The sequence below is a fragment of the Typopeltis vanoorti genome, chromosome 5 (genome assembly GCF_054136105.1).
Source record: "Typopeltis vanoorti isolate ZY-2024b chromosome 5, IOZ_Tvanoo_1.0, whole genome shotgun sequence".
NCBI lineage: Eukaryota > Metazoa > Arthropoda > Arachnida > Uropygi > Thelyphonidae > Typopeltis > Typopeltis vanoorti.
Window position 1 is genome coordinate 99112852 of NC_143553.1, and position 23542 is coordinate 99136393.

The 23542-nt window shown below is 36.5% G+C and overlaps 1 protein-coding gene across 1 annotated transcript in view; it reads right to left on the minus strand.

The window, feature by feature from the left end:
• LOC150106685 (uncharacterized) overlaps positions 1-23542 on the minus strand; it is a 250285-nt gene that overhangs the window by 172304 nt on the left and 54439 nt on the right. The window contains exon 3 of the mRNA XM_090392633.1: positions 12147-12291. Within this exon, the coding sequence (XP_090248759.1) occupies positions 12147-12291 (145 nt within the window). The remainder of the gene's footprint in view (positions 1-12146; positions 12292-23542) is intronic.

Here is a 23542-nt window from a genome sequence, read left to right on the forward strand (position 1 = left end):
AAAGGAGTGCTTGAGGGAGGTAATGGCAGACTGCATACCCAGTCAGGAGAGTAAATCAAGTGGGAGTTAAATGGATAAATAGCATCAGCTGGAGTGCCAAAAAAAAAAGAAACAATTGTGAGGGAATTTAAGGAGAAAGGTTACCTGCTGGCACATAGGAAAGGCAAAAGTAGATTATGAAAGGAAGTTAGCAATGCAGGCTAAAGAGAATACCAAACAGTTCTTTCAACATACTGCAAGTAAAAGGAAATAATGTATATGGCAGAATGATTTTAAGGAATGCTGAAGGTAAGGTGGTAACTGAATCAGTGGAAATAGTAGAATTACGAAGTGAACACTTTGCAAGAGTATATCATCTGGGTGGTGATATTGCAGGAATGAGAGAGCAAAGGCTTATACAGCAACTGAGGTAAATGGAAGTGCATAGTATATTACAGAACCTTAATGTGAATGTAGCTGTGGGATTGGATAGTATACCAGCTCGAGTTTTATGTGAAGTGGCGAGGAAATTATCAGTCTTAACAATCTTTTTATCGCAAATGGTAGTTGATTCCATAAATTGTATATAATGAGTTCTATTATTTCTGTTTATTTGTTGGTTACACTAGACTGGCTGCTTAAACATCACAAGTGTTTTTGTTTTGTTCTTTTTTTTTTTTTTCTATTGATATTTCCGTATTACAGTATATGTATGGCAAATCTGTTGGATATATTTCTCTTTGTAAATTATCTTCTGCATATAGCTACCCATCATCTGCATAGTAAATTAGATTTATTATATTATTATAAATCTTTTATTCCATTTACATGATGTTCACCTTCCTTTTGTTTTTTGTTGATATTTCCATATTACAGTATATGTTTAACAAATCTGTTGGAAATACTTCTCTTTGTAAATTATCTTTTGTATACGGCTATCCATCATCTGCATAGTAAATCAGATTTATTGTATTATTATCAAATTTTAATTAATTTGCACGTTGTTCACCTTCATTTTGTTGTTTGCCTGCACACAGCATTTATTTGCTATGCACCCAGAACAAACATTAAATGAATCACCTGTCTGGCTCTCATGTATAGGAGTAACAGAAAAAAAAAAAATTAATTTCTTATCTTTTAGTTCTGTTATTATTTTCATTCACTAAAACACTGAACAGTAGTGGACTTAATGAATGATCCTTTCTCATTTCTTTTGCATTCTTCTATTTCATTATGGGGAAATTCAAACAAAGAAAGCCATAGTAAGTATTTTTTAATCTTATGTCTTATGGAAAAAAAAAAGGAAGTGAACAATTAAGGAGTCACTTAACTGGGAGATGCTATATTCAGGCAATAACAATCAAGGAAAGGAAAGAGTAGAAATAGCATTCAACAACAAATATGAATATAAACTTTTTGATTAGAAGGCAATTGCAAGTAGAGTTATGTATGAAAACTTCAAAATGGGAAAATGGAGATTGAAACTTATTTGCACTTATGGTCCCACAGAAGGTTCTCCTCAGGAAGAAGTGGAGAACTTTTCAAGTCATTAGAGCAGGCAGATAACATAAAGAAAATAGAAAAAAAGTGGTCCTCGTTGGATACTTAAATAGCAGAGTAGGAAATGAGTTTCCTAAGCATACAGAAACATTTAGAGAAAATTTGAAGAAAGAGGCAAGGCTAATTAATAATAATGGTAAGTATCTGCTGGATTTTTACTCGGGATAAGGCCTAGTCAATATTAACACTATGTTCCAACATAAAAATGTACATAAATGTATGTAGAGGAAGACACAAGAAATAAGAAAACCCTTGTTGACTATGTTATTGCTGACAGCGATAATTTCATCATAGTTCAGGAAATGGTGGATTTAGTGGATTTGAAATCAGAAATAATTATCACTTTTTAAATACAATAAAAATGAATATCACATTAAAAAGAATGACAAGTAAAAAACTTTTAGAAAAGAATTAAATTTGGGCAGCTTTTAATGTAGACCATAAATTGACCATTCTTGCTCTCACCACTCTATCAGGCAATGCATTCCACAGTTCCACCACCCACCATGCAAAGAAACTGCTCCTCACCCTCTCACTCACAGCTTCCTTATGTTACTTCCAGGGATAGCCCCTTGTCATTGTTCCTTCCCACTGTCCCACCAAACAAAAGAACTCCCCAGTGCCAACCCTGTAATTACCTCTCAACAGTTTAAAAGTCTCAATCATATCACCTCTCCTTCTTCTATCTACCAAACTCTGCAGTCCACATTCCCTCAGCCGATCCTCATAAGTAACACTGTATAGTCCTAAAAACCATCTCTGTTATCTGCTTCTGTACCCTTTCACAGTTCATTTATCCCCTTCAAATCCTGGGGACCAAATTTGAGAACAATAGTCTAAGTATGATCTGATCAGGGTCTTATATAATGGAACAATAACTCTTTTATCCCTGTAGGTCAGCATCCTTCTCGGCATTCATCAATCCTCTTGGTTACCTTCACCACTTCTGCAATATATTCCCTGAATTTCAGGTTTCTATCAATCATCACCCCCGCCCTCCAGATCTCTTGTCTCCCCTACTTTCTCCAGTACAGCTCCTGCAATTGAGTATGCAGCCTCTCATCGATGTATCCCAAACTTCAAGACTTTACATTCTTTGCCCATCTGTCTAGTTTATTCAAATCCTCTGTCCGCACCGTTAGCCTAGTGGCTTTGTGTTTTGCAACCATATGCCTGGGGAAGGAGTGTCCTAGGTTCGATTCCCGTCTATGACATGAGGAACTTAGTCAAGTCATAGCCAAGTAAGCTGGTCTTGGGAATGGACAGCAGGGTTTTTTCTGCCAGTTGTGTATGGTGGGGCAATATCAAGGAAGCAAAGGTTACAAGTGGGGTTCCACAGGGCTCAGTACTGGGACCTGTATTGTTCAACCTTTATATTAATGATATTGTCAATGGATTGCAAAGGGACACCCAGTTGTTTGCAGATGATGTGAAGCTGGATTATCAGTAATAGTGCGGATGTGGCTGCCCTGCAAGAGGATTTGAATAAACTAGGTAGATGGGCAAATGAATGGGGGTATCGGTTCAATGCAGCAAAATGTAAAGTCTTGAGGTGTGGGATTCATTGATGGGAGGATGCATACTCAATTGGAGGAGCTGTACTGGAGGAGGTAGGAGAGACAAGAGATCTAAGGGTGATGATTGATAGAAAACTGAAATTCAGGGAACATATTGCAAAGGTGGTGAGGGTAACTCAGAGGATTGCTGCAATACTGAGAAGGACGCTTACTTGCAGAGATAAAAGAGTTATCATTCCATTGTAAATCAAACCAAACCAAACTAAATCATCAAGGGAGGAATGGGAAAATGTGTGTGAAAGTTCAGCTATGGTATGTAAACGTGATAAAGATATGAATGTCTTCAAACATGGTTATGTATGTGGTAAAGGAGTGAAAAAATGATTTGGGTTCAGACTTTTTTAAGTATGTCTAGGGAGGGAAAAGAGAAAGTTCTACAATAAGGTCAAATAAATTGCATATTGAATTATAAGAATAGGCTGGGTAGTAATTTATTATGTCTATACACAAATGCCAGGAGCATCAGAAACAAAGGGGTTGAGTTCACTGAATATGCAACCTTATTGAATATGATGTGGCTTAAGATTGTCGGCATTAGTGAAACCTGGCTATCAAAATCAGATCTGGTAACTGGAATTAAGTGTAATGAGTATACTATTTTTAGGAATGAGAGGAGGAGGAGTACTACTAATGATATCAGATGACTTAAGTTCAGTTAGGGGAGAAACGCTACAGACCTGGTGGTTCAGTTGTAGGGGATGAAGAAATGCAATGGCAATTTAGTCTTATGGGTAGCAAATGAGTGATCATTATGGGTGATTTTAATTTTCCAAACATTGAATGGGTAAATGAGAAATCTCATGATAAGAAAGAAGAGGAATTTATTGTATTTTTATAAGACAACTTTCTCAAGCAGCATGTGAAAGAAGGAATTCAAGGTCAAAGAGAGTTGGATTTGCTCATAGTGTCAGAAGTCTCTGTAAAGAATATGGCTATTTTACCACTAGTGGGTGACAGTGATCATGCTGTGTGCTTTCTTGGAAAGTATTAAATTGTATTGATGCTTTGATTAGAACAGATTACATGTTGAACTACAGAGATGGAAATTATGATCACCTTAGGAGAATACTATACTATGTTTGGTCCCATGGTATCAGGTTCTGAATGGGGAATATAAGTAATGCATGGGAATATTTGAAAAAGTGCTTAAATGAGGTGATATCTGAATGTATCACTAGTGTTTGAAGAATAAATAGGTTGGGAGTGAAATGGATGCGCAACCTTATTAAGCAAGAGATCAACAAGAAAAAGATGATGTGGAAAGAATATCGTGAGAATAAAGGGTGAGAGGAGTTATGAAATATATAAACCTCTTTACCTTGCTTGGCCAGTTTCAGAAAAGAAACTGGCCAAGCAAGGTAAAGGCAATCCAAAAGAATTTTATCATTATGCTGCAAGCAAAAGAAAGAATAAATGTGAAAGAATAACTTTACTGAATGTAGATGGAACTCGAGTGTCGGAAGCTAATGAGATTGTTCAATTAGCGAGTGCTCACTTTGCTAAGATAAATCAACCAGTGTATGTAACATGGTGCACAGTGCTGCTACTACTACCATTGGATGAAGAGTCCATGAAAATGAGATTGAAGAGCTGTTGCATAACCTGAATAAGAATTTAGGGACAGATGGAATATCAGTCTACCTCCAGTTTATGCAACAGCCTTTCATGTAGTATCCTATTTACTTCCTCGATGAGTCTTTGGGGGGATCATCTCCCTGGAGGGATCATGTAATAATAATAATAATAATATCGGAAAATTATTCAGATTCATAATACACTCCAGATATTTCGTTTGTCAAAATAAATTCTACAAGCAAATAGATGGAACTGCCATGGGAAGTCCACTTTCCCCTGCTCTAGTCAACTTTTATTTGGAGCATTTAGAAGACATCCTTTTTTCATCTATATACCCACAACCTTCATTCTGGGTTAGATATATAGACAACATTTTTGCAGTGCAGCCTCACAACAGAGATTCCTTACCTTTCTTTTTAGCCAAAATCAATACTTTACACCCTCGTATGAGGTTCACTATGGAAATTGAAAAAGATACCAAATTATCCTTTTTAGACATCCTTCTCTTCCACTCACCATCAGGTAATTTAACTACATCTGTTTACAGAAAACCCACTTTTACGATGTTACATTTTCAAACAATCTGCTCATCATCTTTCTCAAAAGACAGGAATCGTTAAATGTTTAATACGATGAGCTAGAACTAATTGTTAAACTCCCCAGCAGTTACAGAAAGAACTTTCTACTATCAAACATTACATGAAGTTAAACAGTTTCTCTGAAAGGACCAAACAACATCTGTTTGAATCCTACAAACCAAACCAAAACAACAAAGAATCTATACATTGAGTTCCAATCCTATATATTTCCGGAATTTCAGAACCAATTTCAAGAATTCTGAAGAAATATGATCTAATAGCTACTTATATTCCTATCAATAAAATATCCACTTATTTCCCATCGTCTAAAGATAAACGCTCTACTGTGTCTCTTCCTGGTGTATACCAAGTTCCATGTGATTGCCATCTTTCTTACTTTGGACAAACCGGATGCTCTATAGAAAAAAGAATACAAGAATATCAATCTTATATTCTTCACAACAAATCCGATGTCTGGATTGCCGCAACATGGAGTAGAGACAAACCACAACATTCTCTGGTCTAAACTTGCCTTCTACTGTCCCACCACAGATACGAGAATCTCAGTTGGCTCAGTGCCAAGAAAAGTCAATTCATGTTGAAGGGGAGAAAGAAATCAGGTAATGTACGAAATTGGTCACCAACATGCAAAATCACGTGCTTTATATGTAAACTTTTCCAACTGTTATACAAGCAAAATAGTTACCACTTTATAAACTACAATATTCATAAAAGATAAGTTAATTTTCCGATATGTAATAATAAACAACTCATCCCACAATACAGATTGATTAGCCTATTATCGGAATGGATTCTCCTTCTGAAATGAACAGATGTGTCAAAGGGGCTCGCATATGTGGGCGTACAGTACACAGATGCTGATATAAATTCGAATGCCTATTCAAAGAGAGTGCTGAGACCTTACTTCAATGCCCTAACTTGAACTGAAATGACTGCATATCCTTGTCAAAAATATGGGAAAGTTTGATCCGAATAACACATTATTATTTTTTTTTTGATACCTTCTCGATACTACATCTGTCTAATGATATCTTTAATATGATTTTATAAATTAAGTTTTTTGTATGACATTGTGAACTTATACATGTAATTTATTTCTGCACTCTTATGTATACATTTCTTCAGTGAAATGATATCATGATTAGCAATGTAACATCACACGACTCTTTCTAATTTTGAATGATCAATTGTTTGTATTCTAACTTATAAAAGACTGTTTCCTGTCAAGCCACTGATGATAGTTTGTTATTTTCAAACTGAAATATCTGGCAATATATTAAATAATCTTCTTGTGTTAATCTGTTGATAATTCTTAATTTCATATCACATGTTTCTCTCAAAAACAAATATCAGAAAGTTGCATATGGTGAGTGTGAATCCATCAGATTTAATGTGACCAGTGGTGTACCTCAGGGTTCAGTCCTTGGGGCATTGTTGTTCAGTCTATACATTAATGATGTTAGGAAGGGTATAACAGGAGATGTGCAATTCTTGGAAAATGATGCAAAGATAAGCAGGGCAATCAAGAATGATACTGATATCCAGCACTTACAAAATGATTTGAATAGGCTGGGAACTTGGGCAAACAAAAATGGCTGTCAGTTTAATGCTAGTAATTGTAAAGGTATGCACTCTGGCATGATGAGATTTCCAGTGGCATATTATATTAGCTGGGTTATGCTACAAGAAACTGATGAGGCTAGGGATCTTGGTGTTATGGTGGATAGGAATTTGAAGTTCAAAGGCCACATAGCAAAGTTGTAAATACAACACAGAGGATAATTGTGATGTTGAAGTGAACCTTAACATCTAAGGATAAGGAAATCATTTTGCCTCTTTATAAGGCTTTGATAAGACCATACCAGGATTATTGTGTGCAAATTTGGTCTCCTGGGTTCCGAGGAGATAAAGAAGCTGTGGAAAGGGTGCAAAGAAGAGTTACAAAGATTATATCTGGATTATGGGATTTAGATTATGAGGGCAGATTGCAAGCACGTGGATTACAGACTCTGGTTAACAGGAGAAAGAGGAGTGATATAATAGAGGTCTATAAACTTTTGAATGGGTGTTATAGGAAATCGTCTGGTGAAATTTTTCATTATATGGAAGGTGGGGAGAGAACATGGGGGGGAGACATCCATGAAGTCTGGGTGATTTATAGTTACTCTTGATGAGTCCTTGACTCCCTGGAGATCACAGATGATGATGATGATAATAATAATAATATATACTGAGTGAAAATCTCAGTAATGAAAAATACATTTTTGTAATATGATAAAGTAATCTAAAAATATAGATGAGTCTGTTCGCATTTAATAATGCAGTTATATGCTTAATATTACTTGAGCCACATGTGGTTTGGTGTTAGTGATATAAAAGAAGACTTAAATGGGTGTAAATAGTTAGCTTGCCCACTGTAATGTTGTAATTCTAAGGAATAACCTAAGGAATGCCGGCCTGGTTGATGGAGTTGAATGTGAAAATACTAGTGGCGGTGGTCGGCGGTAGATGACGTTGGTGTAGATGATGTAAGTAGTAGTTAGTGGATTGAGTGGTGGAGAGATGTAGAGTAGGTGCCCACCCCCCTTCAATGAGTCTTTGGACTCCCTGGAGGTGTAATGTAATAATAATAATAATAATAACACAGAAATGTTGTTTGTAAATTATATAGTAATTAATGTTGTCTACAGTAGTGTTTCTATGCCAAACACGTGTAGCAACCAATCACTGTACTAATGGTAGCCACGTTGTCACTTGAGTTTCGCTTTGAATCTTAGTAACAGATATGATAGAAAAACAAGTAGGCAAGCAAGGAAGGAGAGCTAGAAAGGTGGAATAAACTACCTAAGTTTTGTGATCTTGGCAAAGTTTTATATGCATCTTTAACTAGTCTCCAATAAGGTACTGTGAAGTTCATATTTGAAGAACAATATGATGTATCAAACCTTCTTATATTAGTGAGAACGTTATTGCTTGTTGAGAAGCAAGTGATATTTGTTCCAAGGAGCAAGACAGAATCTGTAATAAATTCCTTTTATTGGAAGTACATTCGGAACTGCTCATTTAATGTATTCCTATTTTCTAAGCGGTTATTCTTCATGCCTACTTCAGAAAAGTGAGGGAGAGTTTCATTGAGGAAATCTGCTTACTAGAAGACATATGGAAGTATGCTGGTCAAATAAAGTCTTCTAAGGAATTCTGTATTCTAAGGAATTTGAAAGGTAAGACACAGTGAATGAATGAGTGAACAGAAATAAATAAAATAAAGAAAGACAAATAGGACAGTCATAAAATCAATGCTACAAAGAAAATTTTCATATGGAAAATTTCATAAGTGAAAATACAGTGTTTGCTACCATCCCTAAGATTTGAATTTAACCATAAGAATGAGAGAATGAAAGAATTTTCTTTGAGCTCATATAGAGTAATTTTAGAATGGCCATATAGTTAATCTGTATTTAGTAAGAATTTGAAGGTTATATATATATGAAATAGTAGAAACTGTTTATTAACTGTAACTCTACAGTTAATAAACAGTTTCTACTATTTCTACAGTTAATAAACAACTAGAGAAAATGATCTCTTTAGAGATTGCAGATTACTTAATATACAGAATTTGTATCTGTTCTATATATTTATATGTTTACGATAAATATTTTAATTTTTTACTTGAGCTTCATTCTTTAGAATTCTCAACATGCTAATTTTGAAGTCAATGCACTATCATAGATATGAATCTGAAACATTCTAAGCAAATAAAATAAAATTACATTATATATACACGGTTTTGCCATAAATACTGTTACAACTTCCACACAGCTCCGTGCTACCCGCAGAATTGTGTGAGCCCAGTTCTGTTAGTGACACTGTGTGAGGCCAACATCCACATGTTTATCAGTAGAGAGAGAGAGAGAGAGAGAGAGAGAGAGTTGTCTAGCTGTACTGTTTAACACGAAATGGGGAGATTAAGAGAACCATGTAGCTGCAATAGCATAGCACTTCACAAGGTTGAAATGTAGCTACCTGTTATTTTCAACATGCTGAAAAACACTTGGAATATCAGTAGGATGTTTGTGTATCAGATTGTCAACCATTATAACAATACAGAAGACGTACCTGACCACCAAATAACAGGTTGATCATGCTGCATTAGGACGAAACAGATTGTGAGAACTGTGAAGGTACACCTCCACCATAATCATGCGAGAATGCAGAAAGTGATGTCACGAGAGATGAATGTTTTGCAGAAAACGATGTCACGTGTACTAACTGATGACTTGGGGGTGAGAGCCTATTGCTGTTCTATTGGACACTGCCTAACACCACAAATTATGCAGTAGAGGGTGATAAAATCAAAGGCTCTTCTTTGGCAGTATGCAAACAATAGACACAAAGATATCCTCTTACAGATTAGAAGATTTTCATTGAAGATTTTCATCTTCAATGAAAATCTAAAATGCTAAAATGATCAGGTATATTCCCCATCTGGGGCATATACCTAATCATATACTCAGGATTCAGAGAGGCCATCACCCTGTATCAGTGATGGTTTGGTGGGGGATGATGTATCAGGGGATATCCAAGTTGCATTTCTGTGAGAAAGGTGTCAAAACTTCCACCAAAGTGTATCAAGACACCATGCTGGAACCTGTAGTACAGCTCCTGAATAACACCTTGTTTCATAGTAAGCAGTGGATCTTCCAACAGGACTCAGCCCCTGCACACAAGGCAAGGACCACACAACAGTGATTGGAGGCGAATGTGTCCAACCACATACCACTATTTGGAGCAAGCAGTGGCAGTGTTTCCATTGGATGCTCTGTGTGCTGCCATTGATATGCGACCTCACAGACTTTGGATCATGAAGGCAAAAGAGAGGGACATTTCGAACATTGAGTTCTATAATATACAAGTTATACACATGATTTGTATATGCTAAAAGCTGTAAATGATTTACTGATAAAGGTTTATGTGCTGTTCAAGTTGTAACAGTATTTATGGCTAGACTGAGTAATACATTGTTATCTTACCTCCATCTTATCTCCAAGACTGACTTTAATATATAGGTTGAATATAGGTGTGGTATAGATATAGGTCACATAACTAGTGCAACTGAGCTTCAAGTATAACATATGCATAACTAAGTTACAAGAATCAATAATTTTTAGGGTTTATCCTATCCAACAACAAAGGGTACTCAATAACACACTCCTAGGACTACTTTAGGTAGTAGTCTTACTAGTTTTGCTTCCTTCGTATTGGCAATGTGTACATTACAGTTTTGTATTATGCTTTTGATGAAATGACAGAGATAAAATTTTGCAATTATTAAACTAATTTTTAATTTGATTCATCATTATAATAATTCAATTAGGTCTAGAAGATGGGACATCTTTCATCTTCATTGGATGAAGACAATGTCATGGAATATTAGTCTGATTAACACGTTCGCTGCCAACTACGAGTATACTCGTAGTGGGTAAACCTGCTTCACAAGCCAGCTACGAGTATACTCGTATGACGCTTACCGCCGGGAACGAGATTATTGTAGTGACCTTGAAGAAGTGAAAATGCTTGGCTTGTGGGGCTAGCATCAAAACTGTGTATTCTCATAGACCGTATATGCTCTGTACAAGCCAACTACGAGTATACTCATAGGACGTTTACCTCCGGTAACGAGATTATCGTACTGACCTTGAAGAAGTAAAACTGCTCGGCGTAGGGGGGAACAGACCATGCCAAAGTAGTGTGGCAGCGAACGTGTTAAAACAAATGTATAAACTTCACTGTTGGATAGTTTACTACAGTGATTTCCTGTAGAACTCTATGTGACTAGTGAGTTCTTTTTGATAGTTTAGTTAGTGAATTTGTTATAGAATGTTTGTTATAGTGAGAGTTGAATGTATAGGTTGTCAAACATCCATACAAAAAGGAAAAAATAACCAGTTATGTTATTTCAAAAAATCATGATTTTTTTTTTTCCATTCTGCAGAGTGATCTATCAAAAAAAAAAAAAAAAAGTAATAAGAGTTTGGAAGATCTAAAAATTTTTTGCAGACTCCATTGCAGAGATTCCATTTGGATCTCTCTCCCACAACATGTGAAAAAATACTGAAGTTTCTGTTCTACCTCACAAACATAAAGCAATGGTTTTAATTTTGAGTACTGAAACCTTCAAAATAATAACAGCATGAAACTACTTCATCTAAAGTTCTATTCCAATTCCAAATAATGATTAAAATAAATAACTATTTATTTTAATCATTAGAAGAAAATAATGCATTCCCTTAATGGTTATTTTTGCAATATTGCAGCTTCCTGTTTCTATTTTTCCACTGACATTTGATACAAAATATAGTCATTTTTCATTTTAGGTCCTAATTTTTGCTTTTTTTTTCTACCTTTTTATACGTATATACAAATTACGTGTCTACAAAGCAAAGTCAATAGTAATAATGCTCTTTATTTAGAAATATCTGGGTTCAAATCTTGCCTGTGATGCATAGAATATTTATAATGACTTTTCAGCTCAAGATGAGTTGAAAAGTCATTATAGTTCTACATATAGAGGTTGCAGGGTGCTTTTTTCCATGCAAAATAAACAAACCAACCAGTGGACAGATGTAGTGACAGAGACATAGAAAACTACATACATACACAAGATGGTTGTTATTTCCCTTCATATTTTGACAGTTCCACATAGCTACCTCTGGGTTCTAATGTTTTGGGCTTTTTGTTACCTGTAAGGGTGGTTAACAACAGACAAAAATAAATAAATAAATAAATAAATAATATATATATTGTTTGAAATCAAACATTTATTTTACATGCTTTTAATCCTGTAAAATATACTTACTACCCAACTGATAGTCTCCAGAAAAAAGCAGTTAAAAGAATGACAATCCCAGTGAGCATTACTTGATGATGCATACTTCTTCCAGCCATAATGGCTGCCTCTTCCATCATCATATTTAACTTTATCTAACTTCTTTTCTTCAGATCTAGATAATAAGTATATCAATTAGAGAAAATAGCATATTCTGAAGATTAGCAAAGTACTAGACTTACATAGTTCTGCAAACAAACAACTTGAACAATCACTGTTTATACATAACAAACATCAGCAGCTTGCTGAAATGGATACCAACTAATAACAAAAATGTTCAAACTGAACAAAATCACTGCGACAGGTTTATGCACCAACATATATAGATAATGACTTTTTAACTTCTTCTTCTTCTGCAGCTTCTCCCACTTAAGTGGGGTCACTGTTTATAATGAGTCTCCTTCACACCTTCCTGTCTTGAGCTGTCACCACATCCAAGTTCTTCATCCTCAAGTCCTCTTCTACCAGCTCCCTCCATCTCTTCTTTGGCCGCCCACACTTCCACACTTGCACATCCATCTGCATGACCCTTCTTCCCCCGTATTCATCCTCCCTCCTCATCACATGACCATCTCCTCATCTCAACCTTGCCTCCTGTATTTTCGCTTTTAAGTTTGTAACGTTCACTGTTCCCCTGACATAGTCATTTCTCAGATGATCCTTTCTGGTCACACTGCACATCCACCTAAGCATTCTCATCTCTGCTATTTCCATCCTACTGATGTTATTTTTCCTCAGGGCCACAGTTTCTATAGCATATGTCATAGCTGGCCTCACTACTGTCCTATAGATTTTGCCTTTCAGATTGATCGGCACCCTCTTATCACATAACACTCCAGCCATCTCCCTCCAGTTCCTCCAACCCGCTTGTATCCTGCATCCCACTTCCTTCTCACCTCCTCCATCTTCTTCCACTGTTGAACCTAAGTATCTAAAGTCTCTCACCTTCCTGATGACATTTCCTTCCAGCTCTAGATCTGTCTCCTGTCCTCCGCCCATTGTGCAACACATATACTCTGTCTTACTTCTGCTCAGTCTCATACCTCTCTCTTCCAGTACTTTTCTCCATCTTTCCAGTTTAGTTCCCGCTTCTTCTATTGAATCTGCACACAGCAAGATGTCATCTGCATACAACATTGTCCAAGGCACATCTTCTCTCACCTCCTCTGTTACCACCTCCATCACAATATTAAACAGAAACGGACTTAATGCTGACCCTTGATGCAAGCCAACTGCTACTTCAAAACTTTCTGTCTGTCCCAGACAGGTCCGAACACTTGTCTTCACATTTCTGTACATTTCCCGCAACAACCTGACATATTTCACCAGCACCTTCTTCTCCCTCAAACACCTCCAGACTTCTTGCTTTGGCACTCTATTGTATGCTTTCTCCAGATCAATAAATGTCAGATGTAGCTCCCTTTGTTTCTCTCGATACTTTTCCATCATCTGCCGTAACCCAAAGATAGCATCTGTTGTTGATCTACCAGGCATGAAGCCAAATTGTTCCTTTGCAATCTTCACCTCCTTCCTCAATCTACCATCAAGAACCCTTTCTAGGATTTTCATTGTGTGGGACATCAACTTTATTCCTCTGTAATTTTTACAGTCTTGTGCATCCCCTTTACCCTTGTAGATGGGGACTTTGGAATTCTGTCAGGACCCACTGATTTTCCATTCCTCATCCTCTTCATGGCCTCCGTCACTTCCACTCTACAGATGTTCTGCACCATCCCCTCAGAAGGCTGCCCATCTCCTCTGTGAGTCCTTGCATTTTCCTCATTCAAAAGTCCCTCAAAGTATATTTTCCATCTGTTTCTTATGTCCACATCCCTCCATAACATTCTTCTTTCAGTGTCTTTGATCTGCCTCACATGTAAGATGTCCTTTGCTGCTTTATTTCTACATTTCGCTAGTTGGTAAATTTTTCTCTGTCCTTCCTTTGTTTGTAATTGATCATACTGATCTTGATATGCCATGGCCTTCGCCTGTGCCACAACTCTCTTGGCTTCTTGCTTTCTCTCTCTGTACACCTCTCTGTCCTCTTCCACTCTTGACTCATCCCACTTCTGCTTTGCCTTCCTCTTAGTTGTCACTTTTTAATGACTTTTTAACACACTACTCTAATAAAGCAAAAGATATCATTTTAACTAAAGTAATGATAACTTTATCAAAAACAGATAACAATAACCTTAGCTTTCAAAATGTAAATATGGAGAATATGGCATATGAATCTTAAGATGAAACAACAATGGCATGGTAAAATTTGGCATAAAGAAAGTGCATCCATAACACAATTGGAAGAACGATGGTACATAGTGTCCTTCGATTAGAAAAGGCCTAAGATCGATTCTAGTCATGACAGGAATCTTTATATTGACTTTTTCAATTGAAAGTGAGTTAGCCAATCTCATACAGAGGTATCAGAGTTTTTTTCTCCTGGAAACTTGGGTTTTTCATCGTGCATACAGACAAATCGGCCCTTCAGAACACATGCAATTTACAGACAAAAAATACTAGCTGTGGTGGACAGTAGATGGCGTCGATGTAGATGAGTGGTTGTAGAGGTTCAGTGTATTGGTGGAGATGGAGAGTTGTACAGTAGGTGTCCTCCAGCGATGAGTCTTTGACTCCTTGGAGGTGTAACGAATAATAATAATAATAATAATAATAAAAACATAGAACCTGAGTTTCTCCACACAAGACAACATATACAAAGCAAAGAGAAATAAGAGAGACCATGAAAAAGAGAAACATTCGAAATCAGTAGTTGATACAAAAACTACAAGAGGATCATAGATTTTTTTTTAATCACAATATACCTGCAGCAAAATAATTCAAAACTAAAAAAAGTTCCCAGTGGCTTTTAATTGGTAAAATATCAAAAAAGAAATATGCCTTTAAATTAAAGAATCATAAAAACAGAAAAATCTTCCAAATAAGCTTGGATAAGAAAACACAATCTAAATTGGTATATCAAAGAAAAATAATATATCAGAAGCAATGAAAGAGGTAAGAGAGTCACAGCGGTAGATCAAGTTTGTCGATTCAAAAACAGTACAAAAGAAAAAAAAAAGACCATATGATGTTCATCTATCAATGGATTAAAAATGAAATACTAAAACAACATTATAGAAAATTAACAGTAAAATGAAATACTAAAAGAACATCTCAGAATATTAACATTAAAAAGAAATGTTAGAGAAACTGAGACAGAAAAATGCAATGCGTTAAATAAAAAAACAGGGAAAATGCATAAGATAGTAAAAAAAAAAATGATATTTAAAAGGGGATGATAATAAACATAAACAAGTCATCTACTATTTTAGCAAATGTTATTTTATACAAAAATGAAATAATCATTTGAAATGATTATATATTTGGAAGGACTACAATGAAAACAGAAAATGACATGGTGACTGACAATGAAATTACACTAATTATCAATTGTTCCATTAGGAACAGTTTTGTAGTTAAATCATGTTTGATATTAATTAGTTTTAAGCTATTTTTGGCAATTTGCAATTTTTTTTTCCTCTTCAAAATGTCAAAATTATATAATGAAATAACTCTCCTCTGGTAAAGGGTGGAACTTCATCAATTTAAGATTTAGGATGTACAATAAATTTCATTTTTTGCCAAATTTTGATCCACCAAGGCAAACTGATATCAATAATATTGCACAGATGGGCTTGAAATTTTGCATTTTATTATTCATGCAGGCTTAGTTTGACCAAGTGATTAACATATTTGCTCTCCAACCAATGGACTGCAGGTTCGAGTCCAACTCTAGTCATGGATGTTTCTGAATATTCTGAAGTGGCAGATGAATTTCATTACCTGGTATGAGACCTGCACCCTGCTTAATGGACACCTGAATGGGCTTGAAAATGTTCCATGCCTGGTCTCTAGAATGGGGTTATCAGCTTATCTAATCCTTAATCTGGTGTACAATCTTATATATTGATTATTCGTACTAACTGGATTTTTAAAAAGATAATGACATAGACATACTAATTAAAATAATTAATATTTTTAAAATTTCAAAGTCAAATTAGCATCATAAGAAAACAATGCAAGATAGATATGTCAATGCAAGCATAAGTATATAAAAAAAAAATTTAAGAATTAAAAATATAAAATATACAAATACTGAGAGAAATGAATTGAACATACTGAAAAATGGACAATTAGAGAGACTATCCAAAAAAGACATTCTGATGCAACTCAGTTGGTGACAAAGAAGTCAAGGGTAACAACCAAGGAAAAGAAATAAAAATTAAAAAAAAAAAATTTCAATAAAATAAAACCCTTAAGTCTACATATATAACTACAAAAGTGCATTTGTTAATTTTGACTAACTCAGAAACATTGTCAGATGGACAGAAGAAGTGATGTCATACAACATGGTGACAACTTTGAAAACAATCAAAACACATTTAGGTTAGAATCAATATAATAAAATGTTTTAAGAAAATAAATACTTCTTTTATGTTGTGCATTGCTCAATCTGTGATAAGTAAGATAAGCACAAAACATTTATGACATAAAGGAATCGGCACTATGCAGATAAATTTGATGATTAAACTGAAATTTATGATTTTTTTTTTACTTCTCAACTAAAAATTCTCACTCATCACAGACAAGCACATTTTTCAAGTCCTGATGATGATACCTTCAATGGCTACAATCCCCGATAAATCAGAAAACTATTAATGCTCCAAACCCAGACACTCCTCTTCCCCACCAAATCACAAGAAATTCACCACCATCCTGTGTCTGGGGTACATCTGAAAAAGCTAGCAAAATTCTAAAAAAAAAGTAATAATCTGGTGACCACTTTCAGACCACAAAAAATAATTATTATTATTATTATTCAAGCTATCATGAAGTCAAGAGACTCATCATGGGAGGACCTTCCTAAGAAACACAAAGTTTCTTAGGAAATAAACATATAATTTATTCCCTTGAAGTCTATCATACCACTCCTTGAACTCATTGACTGTTCTTGCTTTCACCAATCTATCAGGCAATACATTCCATGGTTCAACCACCCTCCATGCAAAGAAACCACTCCTCACCCTCTTGCTCAGAGCTTCCTTTTGTAACTTCCAAGGATGGCCCCCCTTGCCATTGCTCCTTCCTGCTGTTCTACCAAGTGAAAGAAATCACAGTGTCAACCCTGTAACTGCCTCTCAACAGTTTAAAAGTCTCGATCATATCACCACTCCTTCTATCCACCAAACTTTGCAGTCCACATTCCTTCAGCCGATCCTCATAACTAACATTGTACAGTCCTGAAACCATCTTTGTTATCTGCCTCTGTACCCTTTCCACAGTTAATTTATCCCCTTCAAATCCTGGGGACTAAATTTGAGAACAATAGTCTAAGTGTGGTCTGATCAGAGTCTTATATAATGGAATGATAACTTTATTATCTCTGAAGGTCAGCATCCTTCTCAGTATTGCAGCAATCCTCTGGGTTACCTTCACCACCTTTGCAAAAATGCTCCCTGAATTTCAGTTTTCTATCAATCATCACCCCCAGATCTCTTGTCTCCCCTATTTCCTCCACTACAGCTCCTCCCATTGAGTATGAAGCCTCCCATCGATGTATCCCAAACTTCAAGACTTTACATTTTGCTGCACTAAACCAACATCCCCCATTCATTTGCCCATCTGTTCAGTTTATTGAAATCCTCTTGCAGGGCTGCCACATCTGCACTATTACTAATAACCCTTCCCAGCTTCACATCATCTACAAACAACTGAACATCCCCTTGCAATCCATTGACAATGTCATTGATATAAGGGTTAAACAATACAGGTCCCAGTACTGAGCTCTGTGGAACTCCACTTGTAACTTTCTGCCTCCTTGATACTCTCCCACAATACACAACTCTCTGATACCTATCATACAGCCAATCCTGAATTCCAGTTCACTAACCCAACGTCTAAACACATGTGCGGCAACTTAAGTATCAGCTTATCATGTGGTACCCTATCAAATGCCTTTGCAAAATCCAAAAAAAATGACAGTATATGCCTTTCCCTCATCAACCATTCTTGTCACTTTATTATAAAAGGCAATCATATTACTAAAGCAAGAGCACCCCTTAACAAATCCATGTTGATTCTCACAGATAACATTACCCTCATCTGCCCAATGCTGTATATAATCCCTCACTAATTTCTCCAAGACCTTAACAACTGAAGAAACACAAACTGGCCAAAATTAAATACTTCCAGTCTGCTACTGCCCTTATGCAATGCCACTATCTTACCTTCCTTCCATTCCTTGGGTACCTTTCATGTAGCCAGACTTTCATTCAAAAGACAGGTCAATGGAGCTGTCAGTTCTTTAGTACATTCTCTCAAAACCCTGTGGTGAAATACCATCCAGTCCCACAGCTTTACTGACATCCAGAGTACTCAGTATTTGGAACACACTCTCCTCTTGCACCTCTAAACCTCAAATCGTCCATATCCCTCTAGTATTAAAACTTACCTCTTCATGATGAAATACAACAATAAAGTGTTCATTGAACAACTCCACTATGCCCTCTTCATCAGTCACTCTATTCCCATTTTTATCCCTCAATATCATTCTTCCACAATCATTGGCCACATAGCTAAAAAATTCCCTAGGATTTTCTTTGGTTTTTAATACCTATCTCTTCTTATGTTCCAGTTTTGCCTTCCACACCATACTAGTCACTGTTTGTCATCCACTTTACACCAAATTGTGTTCTCTTCTTCGGTCGTGGAATACAGCTTACTATTGCTGCTAACATTTCCCAAGCACTAATCTCCCCCCTCCAATTCTTTCCTCCATGAAACTGTCCCAAGTTGATATTTAAGACTATTATAATCACCTGCCTTATAATTCCACATACATTCCTTTCTCTTTGATACTCCTGTATGTCTATTCATCTTCCAAGTCAAAACGACATTGTCACTGTCTCTAACTGGGGGGGGGGATGTCATCTCAGTTATTATTATCTCTTTTGATGCTATGACCAAATCCAAAACTCTTGAACTGCTTGTTCCCTCTATTACATGTTGCCTAAGACATTTGTCCCTCAAGAATTCTAAAAATTCCATTCCCTTATTACTACACGCATTTTCCTCTTTCCAATTTATACTGATGTAGTTAAAATCTCCCATTACAATCATTCTTCTTCTTGCACTTGCCAAGCTCAACTGCCTAAACATCTCCTACTCCCCGCTGTCTGTGCTCCTTGGCTTGGAGCAACACCCCATTAAATATCCTGTCTTGCCCACCTCTACCTCACACCATATGCTTTCAAAACGTCACTGCCTTCCAAAGCCTCCACTCTTAAAGGATATAAGTTATCACTTATCATAAGCAGTATTCCACCACTGTGTTTTCCCTTCCTATCCTGTTAAAAAATACTGTACCCTGCAACTTCTATTCCTGTTATTATATCATCTTCTGGCAACCACATCTTAGAGATCCCAATAATCTTTGGCCGGGCTGATGCTATCAGTGCCACCAATTCATCTCCTTTATTTTGCATATTTCTGGCATTAGTATAAAGAATAAAAATGTCACTGCTTCTATACCTATTATTATCCCCTTCAGACCCCCACTGGACTCAGTGTTACCTGATGTTGCCCCCCCCCCCTTCCCCCAAGCACCCATTCCCACAAGAGGCCACTCCTGCTACCATCCACCCTGGAAATTCTAGTTTCCCTGCATTGACACACCAACTCGTTCAGAAAACAGCAATCTCTCCAGATGCCTATGTCCTTTCTCATTCAAATGAAAGTGGTCTCTCGCATGCAGTTCCTTTCTGTCCTCAAATGCCCTCCAAGTATCCACATATTCCAATCCTCTCTTCTGACACATTCTCGCAATTATGCTATTCATTATTGCTGCTCTTCTACTCTGCTTGTTACTATCATACCTGAGCAACACACATGCACACCCACACACAATCTTTCCTCTCTGTGTTTTCTTTTGTACAACCTCAAGCAAGAATCTCAGATCTCTCGCCACCCAATTTACATTGCCTCTCAAGTCATTCGCGCCCACCATCACAATCATTTCATCCACCTTTCGCCTGCTTAATTGCCATAGCCACATTCTCTATCATTCCTCTGGGCAAACACTCCTCTGGCATACTATCTTGCACACCACTGATCATCGAGTCTCCATACAGCACAGCTCTTACCACTCCATTCCTTGATTGCTCACCTGCATCCCTCACTCTCTCTCTCCTCTAACCCTTTCTCTCTCTGTGTTCCCCTACTTACCTGCTGTCCTGGCATCACTCCATCCCTAGTTCCAACAGTCCCTCACATTCTTCTCATTCTGTCTCTCTGACTGTTTCCATTCTCTCATCTTCTATCATTCCCATAACTCTCTCTCATTCCCTCTTGTCTACTGCTCCTATTCTCTCCTCTTCTATTGTTCCCATAACTCTCTCTCATTCACTCTCGTCTACTGCTCCTATTCTCCCCTCTTCTATCATTCCCAAACCTCTCTCTCATTTCCTCTCTTCTACTGTTCCCATCATCATTCCCTGCTCTCTAAAACCAGATATGAGTCAGATCTAAATTCCCTAGATCTGACTCATATCTGCTATGTATCCTGCAATTCTAATCTGTCTTGCTGTGATCAAATAGTCAGGAAAGCCAACATCAGTCTCTGAGCACATAGAATACATCCAATACTACTATGGATCAAGTCTCACAAACCATGGCCTGGATACCCACTACAAGGTATGCTAGAAAAAGATCACCTTCGCAGCAAATACAAATATGAGATGCTATTCCTGGAATCTACAATGCTTTAAAAAAACTATCCAAACCACCTCAACAAATCTGGATGCATAAAACTGCCTGAACCTATGGAAATGCCTCATCCTCAGACAATCAAGAGCAAACAAGTCAAACTAATCAAATCTAGATGACCCAATTTAGGACTAAAAACCTATTTTTGTTTCTCTGCTTCAGTTTCACTTACCAAAAGATTGTATGCATGTATGTATTTGTACATTGTTCCTTGATGTACTGGAAGTATTTATAAAATTAATTAGCATATCATCTAAGTGGTTATCTTCTCAAAAATACCAGCGGTATCTTACCCTTAGCCCACCCATGTTGCTAATAGTAATATATTATAGGTCAACGAAATTTAGTATCTAGTAAAATTTATCAAGTCATTTCATTTTCAATAAAACCACTTGTAGTAGCAAAATAAAATTATATACCTATAGTACGTAAACAAAACATCAAGTCTATGAAGTTTCACAAAACTTGTTTTAGCTTATATATAGTGTTATGAGTTTCATAAACTGCATTCAAACTTTTGACATACATAGTAAATTATACTTAACAAGAAATTATATTCTTCTTTTAATCATTTATCCAAGCACAAGCATGTGAAGTAAATTCACAATAAGTTACTTGTATAAATTAAAGATACCAAGAAATTATATACTTGGTTTAATCCTTTATTCAAGAGTGTAAGCAAACAAAGTTTGCACCTGAAGTATCTTCAGGACTGGGGCAACTCGTGGTAAAGGTGGTATGACTTCACATCACTTGCCTTAGTATTCCATAGTGCAAAGCACATCTCCTTGTGGACATGCATAATGCTATGCATTATGGGAACGGTCACTACCCAGACCGGTTTCGACCTTTATTGAGATCTCATCACTGGGAGCCAGACCCAGATGTGATACCAAGGTTGAAGTAATGCAGAAGTCATATTTTCATATAAGAGTTGTGAAACTAATATATGAAAATTATATGTCCGCAAGGAGATGTGCTTTGCTTTATGGGATATTAAGGCAATTGAGTTGCCCCAGTCCTGAAGATACTTCAGGTGCAAACTTTGTTCATTCTTACACTTGGATAAAGGATTAAACCGAGTATATAATTTCTTGGTATCTTTAATTTATAGTATAACCAAGTGTAAAAACATTCAACAACATGCTACTTCTATATGGAGGAAAATAACTTCAAATCAGATTGCCCTAGCATTCAACAATGCACATCACAATTCCTATTAGAAGTGTCTGTCCATTATGGGATCAGTGATTGAAATCATGTTTTCATATACAAGTAGGAAAATGGTTTGTCACCATATTGTTAAAATGCCTAATGAGAGAGAGAGAGAGAGAGATGTAAAAAAATCTTAGCCTGATTACAAAGTAATTTATACTTAATAAGAAATTATTTTCTTGTTTTCATTCTTGTGAGACAAAGAATATGAGCACACAAAGTAATAACTTTACAACTTGTATGTGGAGGCAAATCATTTAATTTCAAATTGCTATAGTATTGGATAATGCCAAACACACTTCTTTTGGACATATATATTGACATGAATTATGGAACAACCTCAATAAAAGTCAAAAAGAAATGTGCTAAGTATTATGGGAAGGACAATTTTCATGTGTTTATCATAAAGGATAACAACAAGAATATTATTATTATTATTATTTATTATTAACATCTGACCACCATGGAGTTACAGACTCATCGTGGAAGGCACACATTATTGCACACAATGCTAATCCAACCATGCTTTAAACTGATTCAATGTGTTTACATTCACAACACACTCAAGCAATGCATTCCACTCACCAACCACTCTCCATGCAAAGAACCTACTCCTCACTCCTCTGCTCACACCCTCCTTATACAATTTCCAGGGATGGCTTCTTGCTCTATCCCCATCTCCCATTCTGCAAAAGATCTCTTCCATGTCAACCTGATAACAAACCCTGACTAGCTTATATGTCTCAATCATATTCCCCTTTCTTTCTCCTATTCACAAGGCTCTGCGATTTACACTCTCTCAATCTGTCCTCACACTCCATATTCCAAAGACCACTGACCACCTTTGTGAATCTTCTCTGGACCCTTTCCAACATATCCTCGTTACGATGAAAACCAGGGAACCAATTGTATAAGGCCTGATAAAAGCCTTATACAATGGCATCATAATCTCTTTATTTCTGCATGTCAGGATCCTCTGCATCACTACCATTATCCAATGTTACATCACAACTTGCGCAATGTGTCCCCTGAATTTTAGGTCCTTGACCACTACCACTCCCAGATCTCTCATCTCCTCTACTTCCTTTAATGTTTCCCCACCAAGTATATACTTTGCATCATATCATCGTTTACCAATCTCAAAACCTTACACTTTGCAACACTGAACTGACAGTTCCACTTACTTAGCTGCCATTCACAATCTAGTCAAGTCCTCCTGTAAAGCCATAACATCTGCTTGATTCTCCATTGCTCTCCCCAGTTTTGTATCATCTGCAAACAACAAACAACTGCATATCACTAGTTAAACCCATCCCAATATCATTAATATA